The sequence below is a fragment of the Poecilia latipinna genome, unplaced genomic scaffold (genome assembly GCF_001443285.1).
Source record: "Poecilia latipinna isolate Pla-1442-1.1 unplaced genomic scaffold, P_latipinna-1.0 Scaffold308, whole genome shotgun sequence".
Taxonomy (NCBI): Eukaryota; Metazoa; Chordata; class Actinopteri; order Cyprinodontiformes; family Poeciliidae; genus Poecilia; species Poecilia latipinna.
This window is the reverse complement of record NW_015112924.1, coordinates 738,309-757,746: the sequence shown is the minus strand read 5'-3', so window position 1 is coordinate 757,746 and position 19,438 is coordinate 738,309. Positions and strand designations below refer to the sequence as shown.

Here is a 19,438-nt window from a genome sequence, read left to right as displayed (position 1 = left end):
ACCAAAAAACCTGCACCGGGCTACAAGTCGCATGGTTCAAAGTGTAGGAAAAAAGTAGCAGCTCATAGTCTGGAAAATACGGTAGGTGAAATTGGATAATTCCCACGGCACACCTGACGATCACTCACGGTATACTTGTGTGCACAGTGGTTGAAAAACACTGGTTTAACTCCACGAGAGTCTGAAGAACGCAGTCTGAATTTGAGCTCACTGGAATTGACCTCAAGATATAAAGGAATTACACCACTGAGAAGCACAACTCTAACAATGAGGCATTTTTTTTTAATCACACCTTTGAACTGGGTACTACAGGATGCAAGTCAAGACTGCATGCTGAATCATATAACCCCAACATTTTGACAAGGGTGTGTACAGTTTTGAGATGCACTGTGTTTCTGCATTCAACTTCTTCCCCGATAGAAACAAAATAAAATTGACACCATGACAGTTGTGTTGCCCATTTGCAGGATCCAAACTGAAAATGAATGAATGATTGAGATGTAAAAAAGAAATCTAAATTTGTGCTGATTGCACCAGAATAAGAGAGCAAATGATAAAATATACATGTTTTAGTGTTACTGTGTCCCCTTGGTCTCCATAGAATCTACAGTTACAATTACTGGGCCTTATTTTCTAAATACCTAGTTTAGTAGATGCATATAAAACCAAACAGAAAGCTTTGTTTTTCACAGGAAGTGCCTCAGAAAAGTATTTCCACACCTATGACCTCACATTTTGACACTTTGCAACCACAAACCTATTTGTTTTTTAGTAGGAGTTTAGGTGTCAAACCAACACCGGTTTCAGATAGCGGCACTTCCAGTGTGACCTGCCAGTGGACCAACCACTATAGTTGACACTGCCACAATTTGAGCTAGCTGTCGCTCATCAACACAGAGGAGCTAATAATTGTGCAGTAATACTAGAAGGATGCATGGCTTTCAAAATGGTTTAAAAACAAAAACTTAAAAGAATGGCACACATTTAAATCAATCTTTACTGAGTCTTTATTCTACGGCCTAAACGTTTCAATTTTATTACTAATCTAATGGATTCTCCGTCGGTTTTGCACATAGGATGATGTTTTTGGCCGCTCTTTTTTGCAAAAGTGGTCCGTCAGATTGAATGGAGAACATCTGTGACAATCAGATTTCAAGGGTGCTCATGGATTTTCGACTGGACTTTGACTGGACCATCAAACACAAGACTCTTTATTTCTTAACCTTTCCGTTGTAGCTCTTGCTATACATGTGTTCTGTTATAAAGTGAACCTCTGCACCAATCCAATGTCTTTGGCCGTCTTTAACAAGTTGCTTGTTTTCAGGATTGCCCTGCGTTTATCTCTATCCTTCCTTCCATCAAATATAATCATCTTCCAGTCTCTCCACAGCATGATGCAGCCACCACTTTAGGGATGGATTATTCTGAATGATTTGCAGTGACTTTTCAATCAAAGTTACCGAGGATGATAAAAGATAACTAAGATTTTCAGGTTCCCATTTTTAATTCAATAATTACAAAACTAATCACATTTATCTTTCCTTTTTATGTGTAATAAAATCCTAAAAGAACAAACATTTGTGGTAATGTGAGGAAATTATTAGTTAAAGGCTTTAATACTTTTCCAAGGTAGTTGTCAATGCACAAACTGTCTACAGAAGAAACAGACAGGCTAATGTGTCAAAAAGTATTTTTTTGTTTTTATTTACATATTACAAAATCCACACAACCAATCAAATGTAGAGTCACTGGTGTAGTTTTTTTCTTAATAAAACAACTTATTTTTCTTTTGCGCCGGAAAATCCACAAAGTCAGTATTTTTGTGACTTAGAGGGAATCTCCAACTTGACCAGATGATATGAAATTCAACAATTATAAATCAACCAGATGTTGTCAAAGCTGCCAGACTTTATTTTTCAAAAAACTAAAAAAATAATAAAAAAAAAGTACTGGAAAGCATAGCTACAGTGTTGCTGATGCAATTTTTGTCTGAGGCATTTGCATGTGAATCATTTTAGTACATAGATTCATATGACGTTTCTTCAAATTTGAACACTCAATAAAACCATGTTAAAAACAGAAAAAAGCCTTTTCTTAAAAAAGCCTTAAGAAAAGGCTGGGCCTAATGTTAATTTTTCTAATCTGCAGATATATCTTGAGTTGGTTAAGAAAGGCAGCATTTTACAGATAATAATGCTAGGTATGCATTACAACAGTCTGAATAACATTTTAGCCTTTTATGCTGCAGTTAATTGTTATAGTGCTATTGTGCTTTTCTCCAATCTGCGATGCTCTAATAGAAATCCAAAAAAGCGTAAAAAATATTTTTTACAGTATGTTTGATCTGAGAATATGAGAAAGTACTTCACACTTATTGTAACAGAAAAAAAAACAGGATGTTAGTACAACAGAGCACTGCTTTAAGTTTTCAGCTTCTAAAAGAAACTGGCCTGTTTACTTAAGTCACCACCAAGTGGTGTAAAGGGGGAAATACAACACAGCTCAACTGACGGCTTACTAAACATTTCTTAGTAAAATGTCTGATCTCATTCTATCAACTTGCTTTAAAAATAAAAGGCAGCTTTGTTTTGACAAAATTTTGCTTACATTTGAAGTCTCGGAGCCTTCTTGACTTCTCACAGTAAGATACGAATAAAGCCACTTTTTTGCAAGTCTTTAATAGTTTTATCAATATTCTGAAAGAGTGAAAAAATGTTGGAACATGTATAAAATACAAGTTTACATCAACTCAAAGTCATTCAACACAACTCCATCATTATATCCATATAGTCTATCACTCTGTAGTTCATTTAACTGCCAGGTATTTTCTTGTAAAAAAAACTAAATACTTTTGCTGTCGATGTAGTTTGTGGAGGATGTGTTGTGTATTTTGCACTCGTATAATATAACAAATAAAAACAGAGGCGAAGGGCTCCACCTCTGACAGGTCACAGTCCCTGATGGTCCTGCTGGGAACCTGAGAGTCAGCAGCGTTAAAAAACTGGTTAGATGAGAAGTGAAGGGGTGGGTTTCTTCCCCGGCCAAGCTTCTTTGGCATACTTCTTTTTTCGTGGCTCGTTGATGGTTTCTGGTAGGTAGGGGGCTGTCACTGGTGTGGGGTTGAGTGTTATCGGGGGCTGAGGAGCCTCTGGGGCCAGGTCTACCTCAGGCGCCGGGTTGGGGAAGGGCAGAGGCAGCCCGCCCTGCATAGCAGCGCCTCCTGGAGCTCCTGTTGGCTTGTTCTCGTGGCTGGTTGGAGGCAAGTCCCCGTACAGACCCCCACCCAAGCTGTAGCCGTGAATGCGCTTGGAAGCCAGGTCATCCAGACCCAGAGTATTTTGGCTGTCAGATCTCCGCTTCTGCAAGAGGAATGGAAGAACAACAACTTCAGAAGACTAGCAGTGTATTAGCCAAACTAAGAGTCGCTTTGTAGAAAACTCTGTTAGCTGAGAGAATCATTTTAAATACAGTCAAGAATTACCTTCATGGGGATGACAGCCGTCTGCACCATATTTCTAAAGCGCCCGACTGAGGGGTCTATATCTTCTAAATGGAACAAAACAACAACAACAAAGAACATAGTTACACTTCAGTGTACGGACAAAAGGATTTATTTGGGTATTTAATGAGCAGGCTGACAGTAATTAACTAGAAATGTAACATAAAGTTATTATATTGACTCAAAATCTAGCTCTGATGAGGAGTCTGCTAAAATCAGTTCATAGATAATAAATATTTTATTCTCCAAGTTTAAATTTAGGGGACAACAATTTTTCAAATAATGTGTTTACTCTTGCACTTTGTTGATTTTTAAGTCTCATGTGGTCACAGACTACACACAACCAGGAGAAATTATGAGTAAAGTATCTTTAACAAAGTAGTTCAACTAATTATGTTCATGTTGAGTCAAGAAAAACAACTAAATTGAACTATTCTCACAAACGTCAATCCCAAAACGTTAAATTTACCTGGATTAATGATGGAGTCTTCTTCACTGAAAGTAACTCTGGAGTTCTTGCGTTTCCTCTTTGGCCTCTGGATTTCCAGGTTGCCTTCCTCGATTGTCAGGATGGAGATGCGTTTGTTGTGAGCCGTGTTAAACTCTGTCAGGTTCTAGAAATTACAAAAAAAAAATAAAAAATTAGTGATTATTTTGTCAAGTAAGGATCAGTTTGGTTTTTTTTACATTATTCTCCACTGGACTGGATATTACCACAAAACATGATTAACTTCAAAGTGATATACTTAGTAAATGGAAAGATTTACAAAAAAAATAATTAATATAGCTAAAACCTCATAAACAATTAGAACTTTGTCAAAATATATTTTATGTATTTAAGCAAAAACCTAAACAAACATAAGCCTGTCCAATAAATAGTTGCTTATAACTTCACTTTGGTCAATTGACATAAACAACTATACAGATAAACGGATAAATAGTCATGTTTCCAATATTAATACCCTAATATTAATGTTTAATAACGTAGTAATAACGTACTTCCAGCTCTGTCTCTTCTTCTGGAAGTCCAAGCAGTCCTTTGAGCTCCTCTTCATCCCCCAACTTGCTGTCTCCTGTGCCAGCGGTGCCTTGGGTTTGGGGTTTCTCTCTAATGGTGTAAGTCCGTGTCGACGCCCCAAAAGATATCGTGGAGTCTATGGGAACCTGCTGAGGCTTGTGGGGTTCAAGGCGAATGTGGCCAAGAAAAGTACCGTGTGCTGAAATAAAAATGTCTAACATTAGGAAACCTTCAAAGCTGATGAAAAATATTTTAATGACACTATATTACACAGAAACATGTGTTGAAGTTTATACTGATGTCTCATAAGGCAGTGTTCTAACTTCAGGCCATTTGCAATGTTAACCAAGAGATGTATTGATGCACTAGCTGCGAAAAGCTAAAATAACCAGATCTTTTTCTGATCAGTGAATGCACCATGCTGGTGTAATGGCCCCTTTTCCATTAGGAAATTGGTTCCCAAACTTTGCAGCTTCTGACCTACTAAATAAAAATGTAAGACCCAAACTCTTTGTTGCATCAACTAAATATTGGGCAAAGGCTGTGAATCCCTCTGATCATGTGCTATCTTACTTTTTTTTGTTTTACATCCATCCATCCGTTTTCAGTTAATAACAAATGTGGATAAAGTGAAACATGGTGAATACTCTTCACATGCACTGTGCATATCCTGCAGAGAATAGACACTTTTCTTAGAAAGGAAAATCACACTAATTACTGATATAGCAAAGAAAATATGAGGAATATGTAAAAATTTTGCCTGTGTGTATAAATACTTGTAAAATCCAGTTTATCTGCTGTGTTACATAATCAATCAAATCAATCAAATTTTATTTGTATAGCACATTTCAGCAGCAAGGCATTTCAAAGTGCTTTACATAATTAAAATAAAAACAGCATGTGAGAAAGAGTTTAAAAAAAAAAAAAAGAAAAAAAAACTTTGAGGCATAAGACACTTAGATCGTTCCAAACACACACCATTTGACTCGTGTGTGTTTGGTCCTGATAAATAATTAATGACGCTTCACAACAGAGAGGCTATGGTTACAATGAACGCATGAATGATTTAATGATCCAATGTACGACAATAAGTCAGAGGGGTTTCATTGTCTCAAATGTAAGATGGACACAACTGTTATACATTTTGAATGAGTATTTCAAAATCTTATAATATGGTGCATGTTACATTTGCAGTTGTCTATAATATCTAAACGTGTAAAGAAGATATGCTGTAATTCTTTAAAATTGGGTTGCATTTGCCCAAAATATTGGGTTGTTTTTAGGAAATCAGTTTTTTTTTTTTATTTACTTATTTTTATTTCACTGTAAGGAATGTTACATTTTGAATTCACCCAGACATTAGACATATTTATTTCTAAGTTATTGTGAAATTTGAGTCCATTAAAATGAGAATCAGCAAATAAGCGCATTTCTAAGAAAACCATGAAGATTATAAAAGGCAGAATGTGTAGGCTATAAAATATTATTATTTTAAAACATGTCTAAATGCATGAAAGGCTTTAAATATAACATGAAATCAGCAAAGTTTCCTATTAAGAACCACAAAAATACAATAAAAATTCAAGATTGCTAAAACAGTTCTATTAATTTCTTGCCCACATTAACTTTGAGGCAGTGGTGGTCTTTCTGCACAATTAAAACTCTACCCACATATTTAGAAGTCCAAATGAAAATTGGTAAAAAAAAAAAATAAAAATAAAAAAGTGACTGTAAAATATCTCTTACTGCTGTTTAGGTCTATGAGGAAGACCCTTTTTAGGTGTTTGTGGTAGACTAACGCTGCATGAACCCGAGAGCAGGACTGATGGTCGATGGTGAAGTCGCACCAGTCGGGATTCCTTCCAAACAGGTAAAACTTCTTTTCATCTATGATCAGTTTCTGTAAGGATATAAAGTATTTGTGAATAACACACTGAAAGCACATCTAAATCGGGTCATCCTGATGCATCTGTGCCTCTGAGTTATAACTCTTCAGTGTTGCTTCCACTGAAGGGCTTAAATCTCATGGCTGATGTTGCTCTCGCACCGTTTGAAGCCAAGCAGCCACAGAGGAACCCCACATCTGGGACACAGCAGACTGTCAGACTCGTATCTGGTGCACATTGCTAACATTAAAACGACCACCGTTAACCTACATCTGTAGAGCTTCACTTACCTCTATCAGTTTGTCCCCTTTCATCACGTCCAGATGAAGCCCTGTGGGTGGTTTCCCTGCCCTGCAAGCAAAAGGTTAGAGACTCCTGTGATGATTTATTTAGTCTAAATACTGCAGAAGTCATATTTACCAAATCAAAGAGGAAATTAATTAAGAAAAATAATCAAAATTTCAACTACAATATTGTTAATTTGGTAAACAGGATTCAGCAAATGAAAGACACGATGCATTGATCTTTCTGGCTAATTCATTGCCAACATTGACGGGTTAGCCTGCTAGCTTTATTTAATGCTAATGTTAGCAACATATATGATTTTATCTCTGATAAAAGTCTCACATACACTTTAAAGTTTGTTGTTTTGTTGGTTTGCAACTAATAATGATCTACAAACATCGTGCTGCTACTTTGGCGTGTGCATTTGGCTCACCATGATGGACAATCAAAAGGAGGAGGACCGTCTTTGCTTGTTTTACTCGCCATCTTGCTTCAGCACATTAACGCCGAGGTGCATCTTGGGAGAACCGTGTTCTGTGTTGCTGGGAGTTGTAGTTTTATCGTTCTATCCGAAACCGACGCTTCTAAGCCACAACAATGGAATAAAATATTATAGAATACAAATATCCCTCATCATACGCAGTGAGAAAATGCAGGTGTTACAACAGCAACTGAGCATGAATATTCGCACAATATAAAAATAAGAAACTGTAAAGGCGGGATATATTTAAAAAAATAATACAATGTAGAAAAGACATTACTGTGATAACTCTTAACCTACTCAGAAATGTGCAGCTTAGTACCTTAATCGCCACTTTATGCTTTATCTAAGTGTAACAAAGTCAAATCATGTCAAGTTTATAGACTATAGCACATTTCAGCAACAATGCACTTCAAAGTGCTTTACATGATAAAAACATCACAATGAATAAACAACAAAGAAGCATTACTTTACAGTGGCAAAATAAAGAAAAGTAATAAACAGAGTAGAATTGTCCCAATTATTAATCAAACACAGCTCTAAACAAATGGGATTTTATCTTTGATCTAAAGGAACTCAGTGTTTCAGCAGATTGGCAGATTTCTGGAAGTTTCTTCCAGATTAGTGCAGCATAATGAAGCCATGTAATTTCAAGGTTAGAACATATCAAATAAAGTATTAAAATATTATTGTTTGCATGTAATCTGTTGATATTTGTATTCTTTAAGAAAAACATTAAAAACGTGAAAAACAGTTGAAGCAGGGAAGTTGATTATTATTTTTTTTTTTATTTCACATTACACCTCAAAGACTTTAAATATGTTTTTTTTTTCCTAGGAAATGAACCTACTCAAAAAAGTACAATTGATAAGGAAGAGGAAAATGAAAGTTCAGCATTTCCAGTTCCATGCTCCACCTTTTACTGCAATTACAGGTGCATATCTTTTGCAATAAACCTCTTAAAAGTTTGCACATGTGGAGATAGATAAATATGGCTGTTATTCACAACTCCTATATTTTACTGATGATCTGATTCATGCCCCACTTCCCCAAACATGTATTTTAAAAATCTGATCTTATTTTGAACATCTGCAAAAATTGGTTTTCAAGTCTCCTCCAAGAGTTCGAATCCCACTTGGGCTGAAATGCTTTGCAGTATGCTTTGATCTAAACAGAACAGGACAAAAACATGCTAAATTGTTTCTGAGTGGGAAAAAACAGGTGTTAGGAGATTCACATCTCCTATGTTTTACTGATGATCTGATTCATGCCCCGCTTCCCCAAACATGTATTTTAAAAATCTGATCTTATTTTGTTTCTGGAAACACTTTTCACATTAGACAAAAGTAAAACAGAGATAATTTCCCTCTAAACAAATAAAGGAAAGGGAATAAGTGTCACAGAAAATCAGAGTATTAGATATGTCTTTTCTTGATTAAACTCGGTACTAGATCACACCTTGACCTCCTTTTGCTTTCCATAACATATTACTGATCTCAACTACAAAGTTATCAATAACAAAAAAAGATCATATTCTACACTGCTCAAAAAAATAAAGTGAACACTCAAATAACACATCCTAGATCTGAATGAATGAAATATTTTCATTGAAATCTTTGTTCTGTACAAAGTTGAATGTGCTGACAACAAAATCACACAAAAATCATCAATGGAAATCAAATTTATTAACCAATGGAGGCCTGGATTTGGAGCCACACATAAAATTAAAGTGAAATGTTCCCTTTATTTTTTTGGAGCAGTATAAAAAGAAGCACTAGAGGTCTCCAACTCCTCATTCCAAACTTCACAGCATGAAAGTGGCACCGTAAAAAAAAAAAAAAGAAAGATTTTGTAACATTGGTTTGAAAACCTGAGCACCACAAGTTTCTCGCAATATTATATTTGCTGCAAGGACGTAGCACCTTTTGTTTGATGGTGATGGGGGAGGGGGATCAAACCAACAGATCAGGCTGTTGTTTGAGGTTTTTTCTGCCTCATTTCAAAACTGTGGGTTTACACTCTAGGCCTTTCAGAGAGACAGGAGAATGCTTTCTGCATTGTAGTGTCTCATTGCAGCATAGGGGAGTGGGGCTGCTTACTTTTCCTTGCATGTGTCAGTCTGCCTTAAATTTCCCAGCATAAGGATGTGTCATACGGCTTTAATATTTTGGAAAATGCTGATGCTTTATTAATTTAAATTGGTGATTATTTTTTCTCTGACTCTTGTTTTAAGTTACAACCTCTGTTTTTAACATTTTCTTTTCAGCACTTTCCATCAAGCTGAGCAAGATTTATTTATTTATTTATTTATTTATTTATTTATTTATTTATTTATTTATTTATTTATTTTTTGCTTATGGGTAGTTATTCAAGCAGACATAATATAATGTAAAAGCTTTGTGTTTTGACAAAAATAACAAATTCAGCTACTGGATATTTTGTCAGTCACAGAAATAGATTGTATTCTTTCAATTTAAGCACATTTTCTTCAAAAATGTCCCTCTTTTTCTTGTTTCAGTATGTTAGTATTCAAAGTAATGGAGCCCCACAAGTGAAATTAATGAATGAGTAAATTATGAATTAAAAGCAAAATGTTAAAAGCCAGTTTTTCCCACATGTTTACAATAAAACAGTGCCCAAGTAATAGCACGTAGACTCCTTCAGTAAATGAAAAAAAAAAAAAAAACCTTGTGCAAAAGCTCAGCTCCTGTAACTTCCTCATTCACTTCTGTGGTTTTGAGCTGTGAGTGCAACTCCTCTTTTTGCTGCACTCGTCATTTGCCGCCTGCCTTCATTTCTTATTTGCAGCTCAGTGAGCAGCAATGGCAGGCAACATTGCTTTGCCGCTTCAAGAATTCATCGCTTCACTGGACAACACCAGTTTGCCAAAAATTTTGCAAGTTTGTTCTGGAGTGTATTTCCAAGGTAAGCAATTCCTTTTTTTTTTATTGGTGGGAAATTCAAGTCTGACATTGTCCGAGTACAAGGATTAAACAATCAGAAATTATCACATGAGATTAGACTGGATTTAATTGTGTCTGGCTGCCTAAATAAGTGTAAGTCTTTTGCAAACCTTTATGTGAGTATGTTTTCCTCAGTTACTTATGGATCATTGGTTACTGTTTCCAAATACGACAGTCAAGAATTTGTTGCGGATTTAAATTCATGTTCCTCGAGTTTCAAGGGGGGGGGGAAAAGAGTCACAAACAATTATAAAATACAGGATCTTTCCTGACTAAATCTATCTTTCGTCCTGTTCTTGTCTTATTTTTCGTCATCAGGTTCGATATATGAAATTTCTGGAAGTGAAGTGTGCTTTTCTACTGGGGATCTCATAAAGGTCATTGGTATTGAACTGCAATCTGTTTCCTGTGAAGATGTCACCAACAATGAGAAGTTTGAGTTGCCAGTCACTCACACAGGTTGGCTGGAAATACACAATTTGAATAAAATTTATACGTTTTTTTAAAAAAATCTATTTGCTGTTCACTAACATACTTCAGTTTTTTCTAGGATTGTTCAAAGTGGTCCCCGAGCAGATGCCGTACACGTCAGTCGAGGAGATGTTGAGTCTGAGGCCCGTGGACCTGGATGATTCCCTTCCTTTTACCTTCGTCAGCCACTCCAAGGTGACCTTCGGCAGTCTCACGCTGGGGGCCGGCAAAGCGCTGACTGTGCTCTCAATCGAGAAGCGTGAAGATGAAGAGGATATGGTGCGTTGCCATGTAAAAGGCCAAACGGAGGCCTCAGCTGAGGTGTGCATTCCTCTGTCTTCTCGAGGGGAATTTTCTGAATGCGAGAGTGAGGAATCCTACACCCTGAAGGAGATCATGGCTTCTCCTTGCCTGCGCAGTCGAAGATTTCGCTTTGTTAAGACCACCAAGTGTGAGCGGATCCTTGTCCTGAGTCCAGTCTATCAGGTCCAGGCCATCATGAACAGTGAGTATAACCTTCTCTGTACTGAATATTTGCTTTAAAATGACATACATTTCAGTGTCTTCACAATAATTAATATGTTTTCAGTTGTTTTTAGTGTTGTTTTACGTATTTCAAGTTAGACACAAAGAAAAAAAAAAGGTTGTTTCAAAATGAACACAATTTGCTCTATAATAAAAAAATATATATTCTTGTTCTGGAGCGTAGAAACAAAAGTTTGATTTGAATGGATGTACTTTTTACATATTAGTGTTGAGATTTGTTTGGAAAGAACAGGAAAAAGAAAAATAACAGCAGTTGTCTCTATCAAAGCAGACCTAGGTTCATACCAGGGTGCCGTTCTTGCTAGAACTGCCACCGGTCCCAATAATTGTGGGTGGCACTGTATATCCATATTTGTTTGTTTTTATTATATGACCATCATTGCCATTTTGCAGCTCACTTGTGCTTCAAAGACATCAATATCAACGAATCTTTAAAAAACATGATCATGCAATTCTTAATCCTTTTATAACTTGTGAAATTAGTAAGAAATGCATTATAGGAGCTTTGAGTACAATGAAGTGTGGAAAGGCGCTTGTTTGGATTACATACATAAAAATGTATAGATATGTCCAGAAGGGAATGCAGGGGAGTTTTTGACCAGCTTGTTTATCAGAATCCTGGAGAGTGAGAAGATGATGGATGATGGGAGGAGGAGTGTGTTGGTACAGATGTTCAAGAAAAAGGGGGATGGTTTCATGCACAGAAAATACCCCACAGATACAGTTTTTGCTCTGTGTCTTTGTGAACCTATAGAGAAAGCACGAGAGGGTGCTCAGAGAGGAACGGTGATATGGTATGAGGAAGTCAGGGACGGCAGAAAAATGTCTAGAATAACATAGGACATGTGTGAAGAGAGTGACCCGGTGGTGAGGCATGCGTCGGAGTCACTGATGGGCTTCAGGTAGGTGCGGGGTTGCATCAACGATCAGCTTTCCTCTTGTTTGCAGTGGTGATGAATAAGTTGATAGGCGAGGTCAGACAGGAAGCTCTGTGGACCATGGTGGTTGAAGGTGACATCATGATTCTGGTAAAAGTAGAGAGCAAATTAAGAACAACAAGAGAAATGCAGGTTTGCTGAGAGAGAAGAGGAAGAAAAGTCAGTAAGATCAAGACAGAAGAATATTTGTGTGTGAATAATGGCTTGGAAGGTGAAGAAGCTGGAAGGAGCAAAAGTAGTGAAAGTGGATGAGTTCACATAGCTGGGGTCATTTATCGAAAACAGCTGACCGTGAAAAGCAGTGGGAAAAAAGAGATTGCAGACAGGGTGGATTGGATGGAGGTGAGTGTCAGGACAGGAGTGACGTACATGACAATGAGATAGCCTGAAAGAGGAAAAGGAAATACTGCAGCACAGGAGTGTAACCTGCTGTAATATATGGTTTGTAGACAGAAGCACTGTTTAAATTTCAGGACGCTGAGCTGGAGGTGACAGAGTTGAAAATGTTCTCACTGTCAGATTGCAACCCTCCGTTGCAATCATTCTACAATTTTCTACCCTCCTAGGTTACAGCTGAAACCAGATATTTACATTGTATGTTTAGACATCTGGCAGTTGTACTGATTTATGAACCAGGCATCTGAATTCTCTTGATGTACTGGTTGATTTGTGTTGATTTTCCCATAACATTATAAAAGGAAGTGATGTGTCCTCCAATTAACTCAGATGTTCTGAATGAGAGTCTTCCAAAAACATTGAGCTGTTTGATATTATGATATAAGATTGCTGACATTAACACTGGCATGTTAATGTCAGTGTATGTAAAACATTCCTTTCAATCCTTAAGATGTTAAGAGCAGTAAATGGAAATATTCAATTAACAGTGCTGCTATTTTTGCATCACAAAATGTTAGTTTAAATACTGAAAAAGAAAGGAGGTGTTTTATGATTCACTTCATGAATTGTCTGCCTCTTCATTGTATTTTCTCTCATTTGCACAGTGAGGAAGAACGTACTAAGGTTTCCGTCCAGCCTGGAGGTGGATGTGGTCGATGTCACTGATGTGTGTAAAGATGCAAACTTTGTGACGCCTCTAAACCTGACAGAGGTCCTGTCTCAGCCAGACAAATCATTTCCTGTCGTGGCAGAGATATTGGAGGAGCCAGAGAGCCGCTCTTTCTTCAAGTGCGCGTGGCTGCCAGGGCTGGTCAAGAGCACCAACCTGATTTTGCACAAGAAAGGAACTACGCCCATGGTCCTGTTGTCCAGCTTGAAGGGCCGGAAGACTCAGCAGTACTTCCTTGTGTCCCAGCAGTACGGTGGACGGTTTCGGAGGAGGCCAAGAGAGTTCAACTCGGTGTACGAGGTGTACGTTGCTTCAACGCAGACACACAGCCTGACGGTGAGCGTGACGAGGAACTGTGAGGAAGTCGAGGAGGAGGGTCTGCCAGGCCTCAGCGTTGGGGAGAGGCTACAGATTGTGGACTGCACTAGAATGGAGTTGCCTTCTGAAAACAATAAAGGGGAGAAGCAGTCTGTCGAGGCTCTTTTGTGTCATCGTCTCCAAGAGCCAGACGACGAGGAGGACGACGAAGAGGATGAGGATGAAGAGAAGGATAAACAGGAGGAGGCAAAAGAGGAGGTCTTACTGCCTCTCTACATGCAGGGTCACTTTGTAGAGGTTCTTGGTGAAAACAAAAAGTATAAACTCTGTGATTTGGGTAAGGAGTTCGGTTTGCCACTGGATGTCAAAGTGGTGAGTCGAGACACTGACCTAGAGACTGATCCACTAGTTGGGTTTCCTTGTCTGAGGATAGAGGGAGCAATGCTGGAGCCAAGCATTCAGGCAAGCTTTACAGACAAACCCGACCACTGTTTCCATCTCCTCCCGCAGTGGCTCTCTTTGTCCGTCTCTTTTACCAAAGATGCTCTTCCTTGGCCTCGGGACCAATTCCCCAAGTGTTTCACGGAAAAGGTTAGTGAGATGACAGATACGTTCTTTTATGAATTTCGCAAAAAGGGTAACTCGGACGAGGCTCCTCCACCTCGACCGCCAAAACGAGACATGTCATCATCAAACTTAGTCACAAAAAAATCTAAATCCACAAAGAAATCCTCCAAGCCAAAGAAAAACAAAGACAAAAGCGTACTGACGGAGAAGCTCAATGACTTGACGTTGAATCACAAAAAACGGCCCCCGGCTCCACTGCCTCCAGTGAGTACACCCCCCGTTTTCATATTTCTCTTTAAAGCTCAGTGCAACGTTTGTCTTTAGAAGCTTCAACTTGTTTTTGTCTTATTTTTTGTTGCGGTCACAGTCATTTTCTGTAATAACCAAAAGATTTCTGACTTCCTCTTCTAATGCAGGATGAACCTCCTCCACTTGTACCGCGAAAGTGCTCAGCCGCAGATATCACAAGCAAGGCCAAGCCAAACACTTACGTAAAGATAAACCAACCATTAAAAAGGGGTAAGAATTTTCTTCTTATATTTGAGATATTTTCCAAGTTAAAATTTAAACATGTTTTCTCTAAATTTATCTGTGAAGTCAAAGAGAATTTAAAAATGTCAGTTTCATAACAAATCATGGTAACAAAAGAGTGCAAACCCCTAAATTAATACTTAGTTGAAGAAACATTTAGTTGCTGGTGTTAGTCTTTTGTTTTTGGAGACTACTACCTTCTATTACCTTACAACAATCTGACTTGACAATATGTGATCACTCAACATGATAAAAGTTCTCCATATTTCTCAGACTGTGAGGAAAACTGTTGTCAGAAGCTCTCTTCAGAAGACCCACGAAATTGTTTTGGCAAATCTTGGCCATCTGCAAACTTTTTATTTTCTCTCATGCACTTATCTGGTCAAAGCTGTATACTTGAAAAGTTGTTTGAATCAAATCTGAATTTTAAAACATCAATCGTCATGTCAAAACTATCAGTTACATCTGGAAAAGTAACCTTCCATGATCGTTTCACAGCATTGTTTCCACATAAAATCCATAAAATACAAAATGTTTTTTTTTTTCTTCGTTTGTTTGTTTGCCAACAGTTCCATTTTGGATTCTTCACACCAAGTCACACACACTATTACAAGGCTATGGGACATTTTAACTGTTCTGTCAACCATAACCCTTTATCTACATATTTATTGTTGCACATAAAACATAACCAGTACCTCCCAGAAGATGCTGCAGCTTATTCTGACCAGTTTCAGTCTCTTCTTTTCCTCAGTTTTGGAGAGATGAACAGTTTTTGTAACGGTGACTGCCTTCTCTTTGAATATATAATGTAGTGGATATTAAACTAACCTTCTCCTAATTTCGTTCGATAAGATAGTTTGCAGATAAATTAAAATTTATTTTACGGTATACACATTTACAAAAACAAACCCGACAGAAAATAAACTTTAAATGTTAGCAGATGTAAACTCAAGACTGAATGCTAAAAGAATGTAAACTGTGCAACTAGGTTACTGTAGCGTTTTATCTTTCATACTTCAATATATACATTAAAGATGTATTTTGTAATGATTAATCCATATCTAATGTCTTGATTTCACCAAAAAAGGAACATTTGAACAGGGCCATGGACACGTAAGAGCCTCTACCATCTTGTCAGAAGTTCAGAAAAACATTCGGCTTGATTATTCAAAACTATTCAGATAAATAGAATGTGTTTAGTTTTCTTTGAGCACACGTTGTAGAAAAAGCAACATTTTACAATAAGATGGTTGGAGATGAAAAGGGATATAGTGAATTATTCTCTTTGATTAAAATATCTATTTTTTTCTTTCCCAAGACCACCTGTGTGATGTGGCTGCAGACGTGGAAAGTGACCATGACTACGAAACCGTGGATGAGACTTTGGTGGCTGTGGTTAAGACAGCTCAAGAAAACGTGATGTTCTATTAAAAAGAAAGTCCTATCTTGCAAACATTCCTCTGAGCTGGATCTGATGTAGACAGGGACTAAATTAGAAGAGTTGAGCCCTCGGCATCGTTCATGAGCTTTCAGACGATGCGATCATATCCTTCAGTCTTTTATTATTAGTACAGAGTAACAGTGTATTATTACAGTCTTGAGAAAGTACCTGTGTTATACTTGCGTTTCTCATATGTTCAGCAAGACTCCTCCCTGAATTACCTCTTTATTCCGCCAATGAAAAACTTTATACCAGTACGATCCTATTTCACAGCAGACTCGTTTGGAGTGAGGCTTGAACTTTTCCTCTAACCACTGATAGCTGAAAAGAGTCACTCTGCTTATCTCTTCATTATTTGCACCTGTTACAGGGTGATATATATTAGGCAGCAAGGTGATTTTTGAATGTCACATCGATGTGCTATCAGCAGTGCTGAGTGTAAGAATCCAAGAAAGTTTAAGAGTGCTACATTTTGGCTGCGTCTGAGTAACTCCAAAAATGCAGCTTTTATTGGTTATCCCCAGTCTTTGGTGGTAATTATTTATCAAAAGTGGGTCAGTGAGGAACAAGCACCATGTTTCATTGCTTCATGGGGAAGATAAGGCACGGACCAGTGGTTTGAGTCAACAGACAAGCTACTATAATTTAAACTGCTGCAGACGACATCACTGCTGGTTCTGACAGCATGCATGCCACCCACAGGGAAGCTGCTATGAGACCAGCAGTAACACTTACCAAAGCATTGTTACAAATAATACTTGCCTGATTGCTTTGGTGTCTTTAAGCGGATAGCACACACAGCCACATAGTGAGGAAAGTTCTTCAAACCATGTGGGGAGCACAGCAAGTTTTAGAAAACGTGGGATTTGCGGGGAAATCAAGCCCAGTTAATGGAAACCTTCAGAAGGCCGGGGGTATAGGATCATAATGTGTATTTATCACTCAATAGATAGTCAGCTAAATCTCCATCTAAGTTAGGAAATTGTCAAAGCAAAGCAAATGTCCCTCACTGTTGCTTTTGATGGGGCAATAGTGATGAATGGGCAATTTTCTCTGAGTTCTTAATTACTTCAAAATCTTGTAGGGTTTTGCGCTGTCGTGCCAAATTCATGCAGTTGTTCTTTGAAATTACTGGTCATTTCTGCTTTGCCACTCTGATGGCTAAAGTGTGGAGCTGTACCCTCCTGTCAAAAATTATTAGCTTCATCATTGTTAAAGGGAAAGAGGCTGTTGCTTCGAAACACTTCTGTATTCTCTTATCAGTTGCCAGTCACTTCACTTACTAAATAGTTCTTAGTGATCTTGTGTATATTTGCATGACAGCAGTTATTAGTTAACATTATTTAGAGACAGTGTGTCTGAATAGTGTTGCCTCCGTGTCTTGAGGCAACGTGTCTTGCGTTGCCTCAAGACTCCTTGTCTTGAGGCAACGCAAAAGTACTCCGCGCTGTTAAGGCCTGCAGCTGCAAAAACCTACAGCTGTACAGTAGTTATCTACAGTTCTCAAACTGATGTACAGATACTCAGTGGTATCAGTGGTTTTACTTACAGACATTTCAGTGCTACTTAAGACATACAGGTATTGAATATTTATTGTTTTGAAAAACTAACGGTATCTCATAGCTTTGTCACATTGCAACCCCAAAACACGTGACTTCCCAATAAAAAAAGAGTAACTAATGTTAGCGCTTGAGAAAAAGGAAACAGATAATAATCTGAAAAGCGTGGCATGCGTTTGTATTTAGTCAGAATTAATATTTTTACAGATTCAATTTCCCCAATATTTACAGCTGCAAATCTTTTGCAGTATTCTCAACCAGCTTGGCACATCTAGAGACTGACATTTATGCCTATTCCAGTCCGTCAGCTCGGATGGGACCGTTTTTGAGTTTTGCAGCAGATCCTCAATTGGATCTACTGTAGGTCTCGATCAAGGTTTAGTTTGGGCCTGTCAATGCAAAAAATAGGACATAGATTTCACAGTTCTGCAAGGCCTGGAAATAAATATGAACAGAAAAAGCCACTGTCAGCTGAACTGTGGTGAAAATATAATACGCACAAGCAGCGAAAAAAGCGAACTGCTTAAGTACATAATTCTTTGCTTCAGTCACAACTACTTAAAAAGCAGTTATTGTGCAAGACATTTTAAGAAACTCTATAAGAAGCTGAAGTGAAGCAGTGAGTTCTGCTGGCTGTGTTGTGCTGTGTTCAGTGGCCAGGCCAACTGCTATGAAAAATACGAGGCAATAAAAATTGTTCTTTGAATGCTTTGAATGAAACTGTAGCAAGATATTCTTTAATAAAAGTTGCAGTGTTAGAAAGGAGTAAATTGTTGAGATGAAGACAGCCAGAAGCGCAGATATTATGTATGATCTAAGCACGCAGCAGCCATACTGGACTTTGAAGTCTAGGTTGTTGTGAAATCACCAACTGTACAAACCGTGGTTCAGACTTCAGAGGACAATTTACTTTTACAGCCTGAAACATGGAAATACTGGCGTTTCAGTATATAGAAAATTCACAGTTAAACCACATCCTGCAAACATGCAGCCCCTGTTTCATGGAACAGACGATGTCTAAGCAAAGGGACATTGTGCTTGAAAAGTTGCTTCAGACGTTATTGATGTCAAAACATCAATAAGAACAAGCTGACCGAAACCAAGCTTCAATGTCTTTGTTTTGGCTATATTTGGATATGAAGCGTATTTCGACATTATTTTCAACATGATTTTTCTGCGCTGAACAGGCATAGGCATTTTCATAGAATTCATACTAGAATTATAGTTGCTTCCCTATTATAGTTTTAAGATGTCTCAAAGGTTAGTGGTACTTAGAATACTCAGTTTTTATGAATGTTTTTTTCTCAAAAGAGGAAAAACAAACACAAAAAGAGCAGAACTTCCTAGATTTGGGTGCGGTGCTTATTTAAAAGAAACAAAAAAAACTTGTAGCTTGCCTTTTTAGTACGAGTCCAAGAGTCTCCTGTGAAATACTCAATAGTAGTAGTCAAGATTACTACGCTGAAACTCACAAACTAATACTATCCTCGTGTTTCAAAAAACTTTTAGGGGATCTTTTTTCCTGTGTGGTGTATATGTCAGGAGGACTTTTGTATTTACTTGTACAATTCCTGTATTTATAGTGCAATACTAAGCAATTATCTATTGTATATAGGGCGTTTTTTGCGTAGCACCTGCAAAACGTAAAAGACAATTATACGACGAAGGTAATAGCTTCCTCTTTTAAAAATGCAAACTGCTATGACTCATTGGAGTAGGTAGGGGTTGTACTTGCCTGAAAAGGCATTTTTTTGTGTATGTCATTGTGCTATTGTGGCTATGCAAACTAAACAGAAAGTAGTCGACGGGAGCCAAACTAAACCACTTCAGAAAGTTCAACTCTTCCGCCAACCACAAGCATCTATAAAG

The 19,438-nt window shown here is 37.7% G+C and overlaps 2 protein-coding genes across 2 annotated transcripts; one reads left to right on the top strand and one right to left on the bottom strand.

Moving 5' to 3' along the window:
- Positions 1–2,002: 2,002 nt before the first annotated feature.
- Positions 2,003–7,225, bottom strand: ppp1r8b (protein phosphatase 1, regulatory subunit 8b). Its single transcript, XM_015034690.1, has 7 exons — positions 7,122–7,225; positions 6,694–6,754; positions 6,264–6,417; positions 4,499–4,716; positions 3,969–4,113; positions 3,482–3,546; positions 2,003–3,359 (listed from the first exon to the last, which is right to left on the bottom strand). The coding sequence occupies exons 1-7, from the start codon at positions 7,172–7,174 to the stop codon at positions 3,006–3,008; spliced, it is 1,050 nt and encodes a 349-aa protein (XP_014890176.1). The 5' UTR covers positions 7,175–7,225; the 3' UTR covers positions 2,003–3,005.
- Positions 7,226–9,972: 2,747 nt separating this feature from the next.
- Positions 9,973–18,882, top strand: themis2 (thymocyte selection associated family member 2). Its single transcript, XM_015034686.1, has 6 exons — positions 9,973–10,094; positions 10,451–10,591; positions 10,683–11,108; positions 13,089–14,302; positions 14,455–14,557; positions 15,888–18,882. The coding sequence occupies exons 1-6, from the start codon at positions 9,992–9,994 to the stop codon at positions 15,998–16,000; spliced, it is 2,100 nt and encodes a 699-aa protein (XP_014890172.1). The 5' UTR covers positions 9,973–9,991; the 3' UTR covers positions 16,001–18,882.
- The last annotated feature ends 556 nt before the right edge of the window (positions 18,883–19,438 follow it).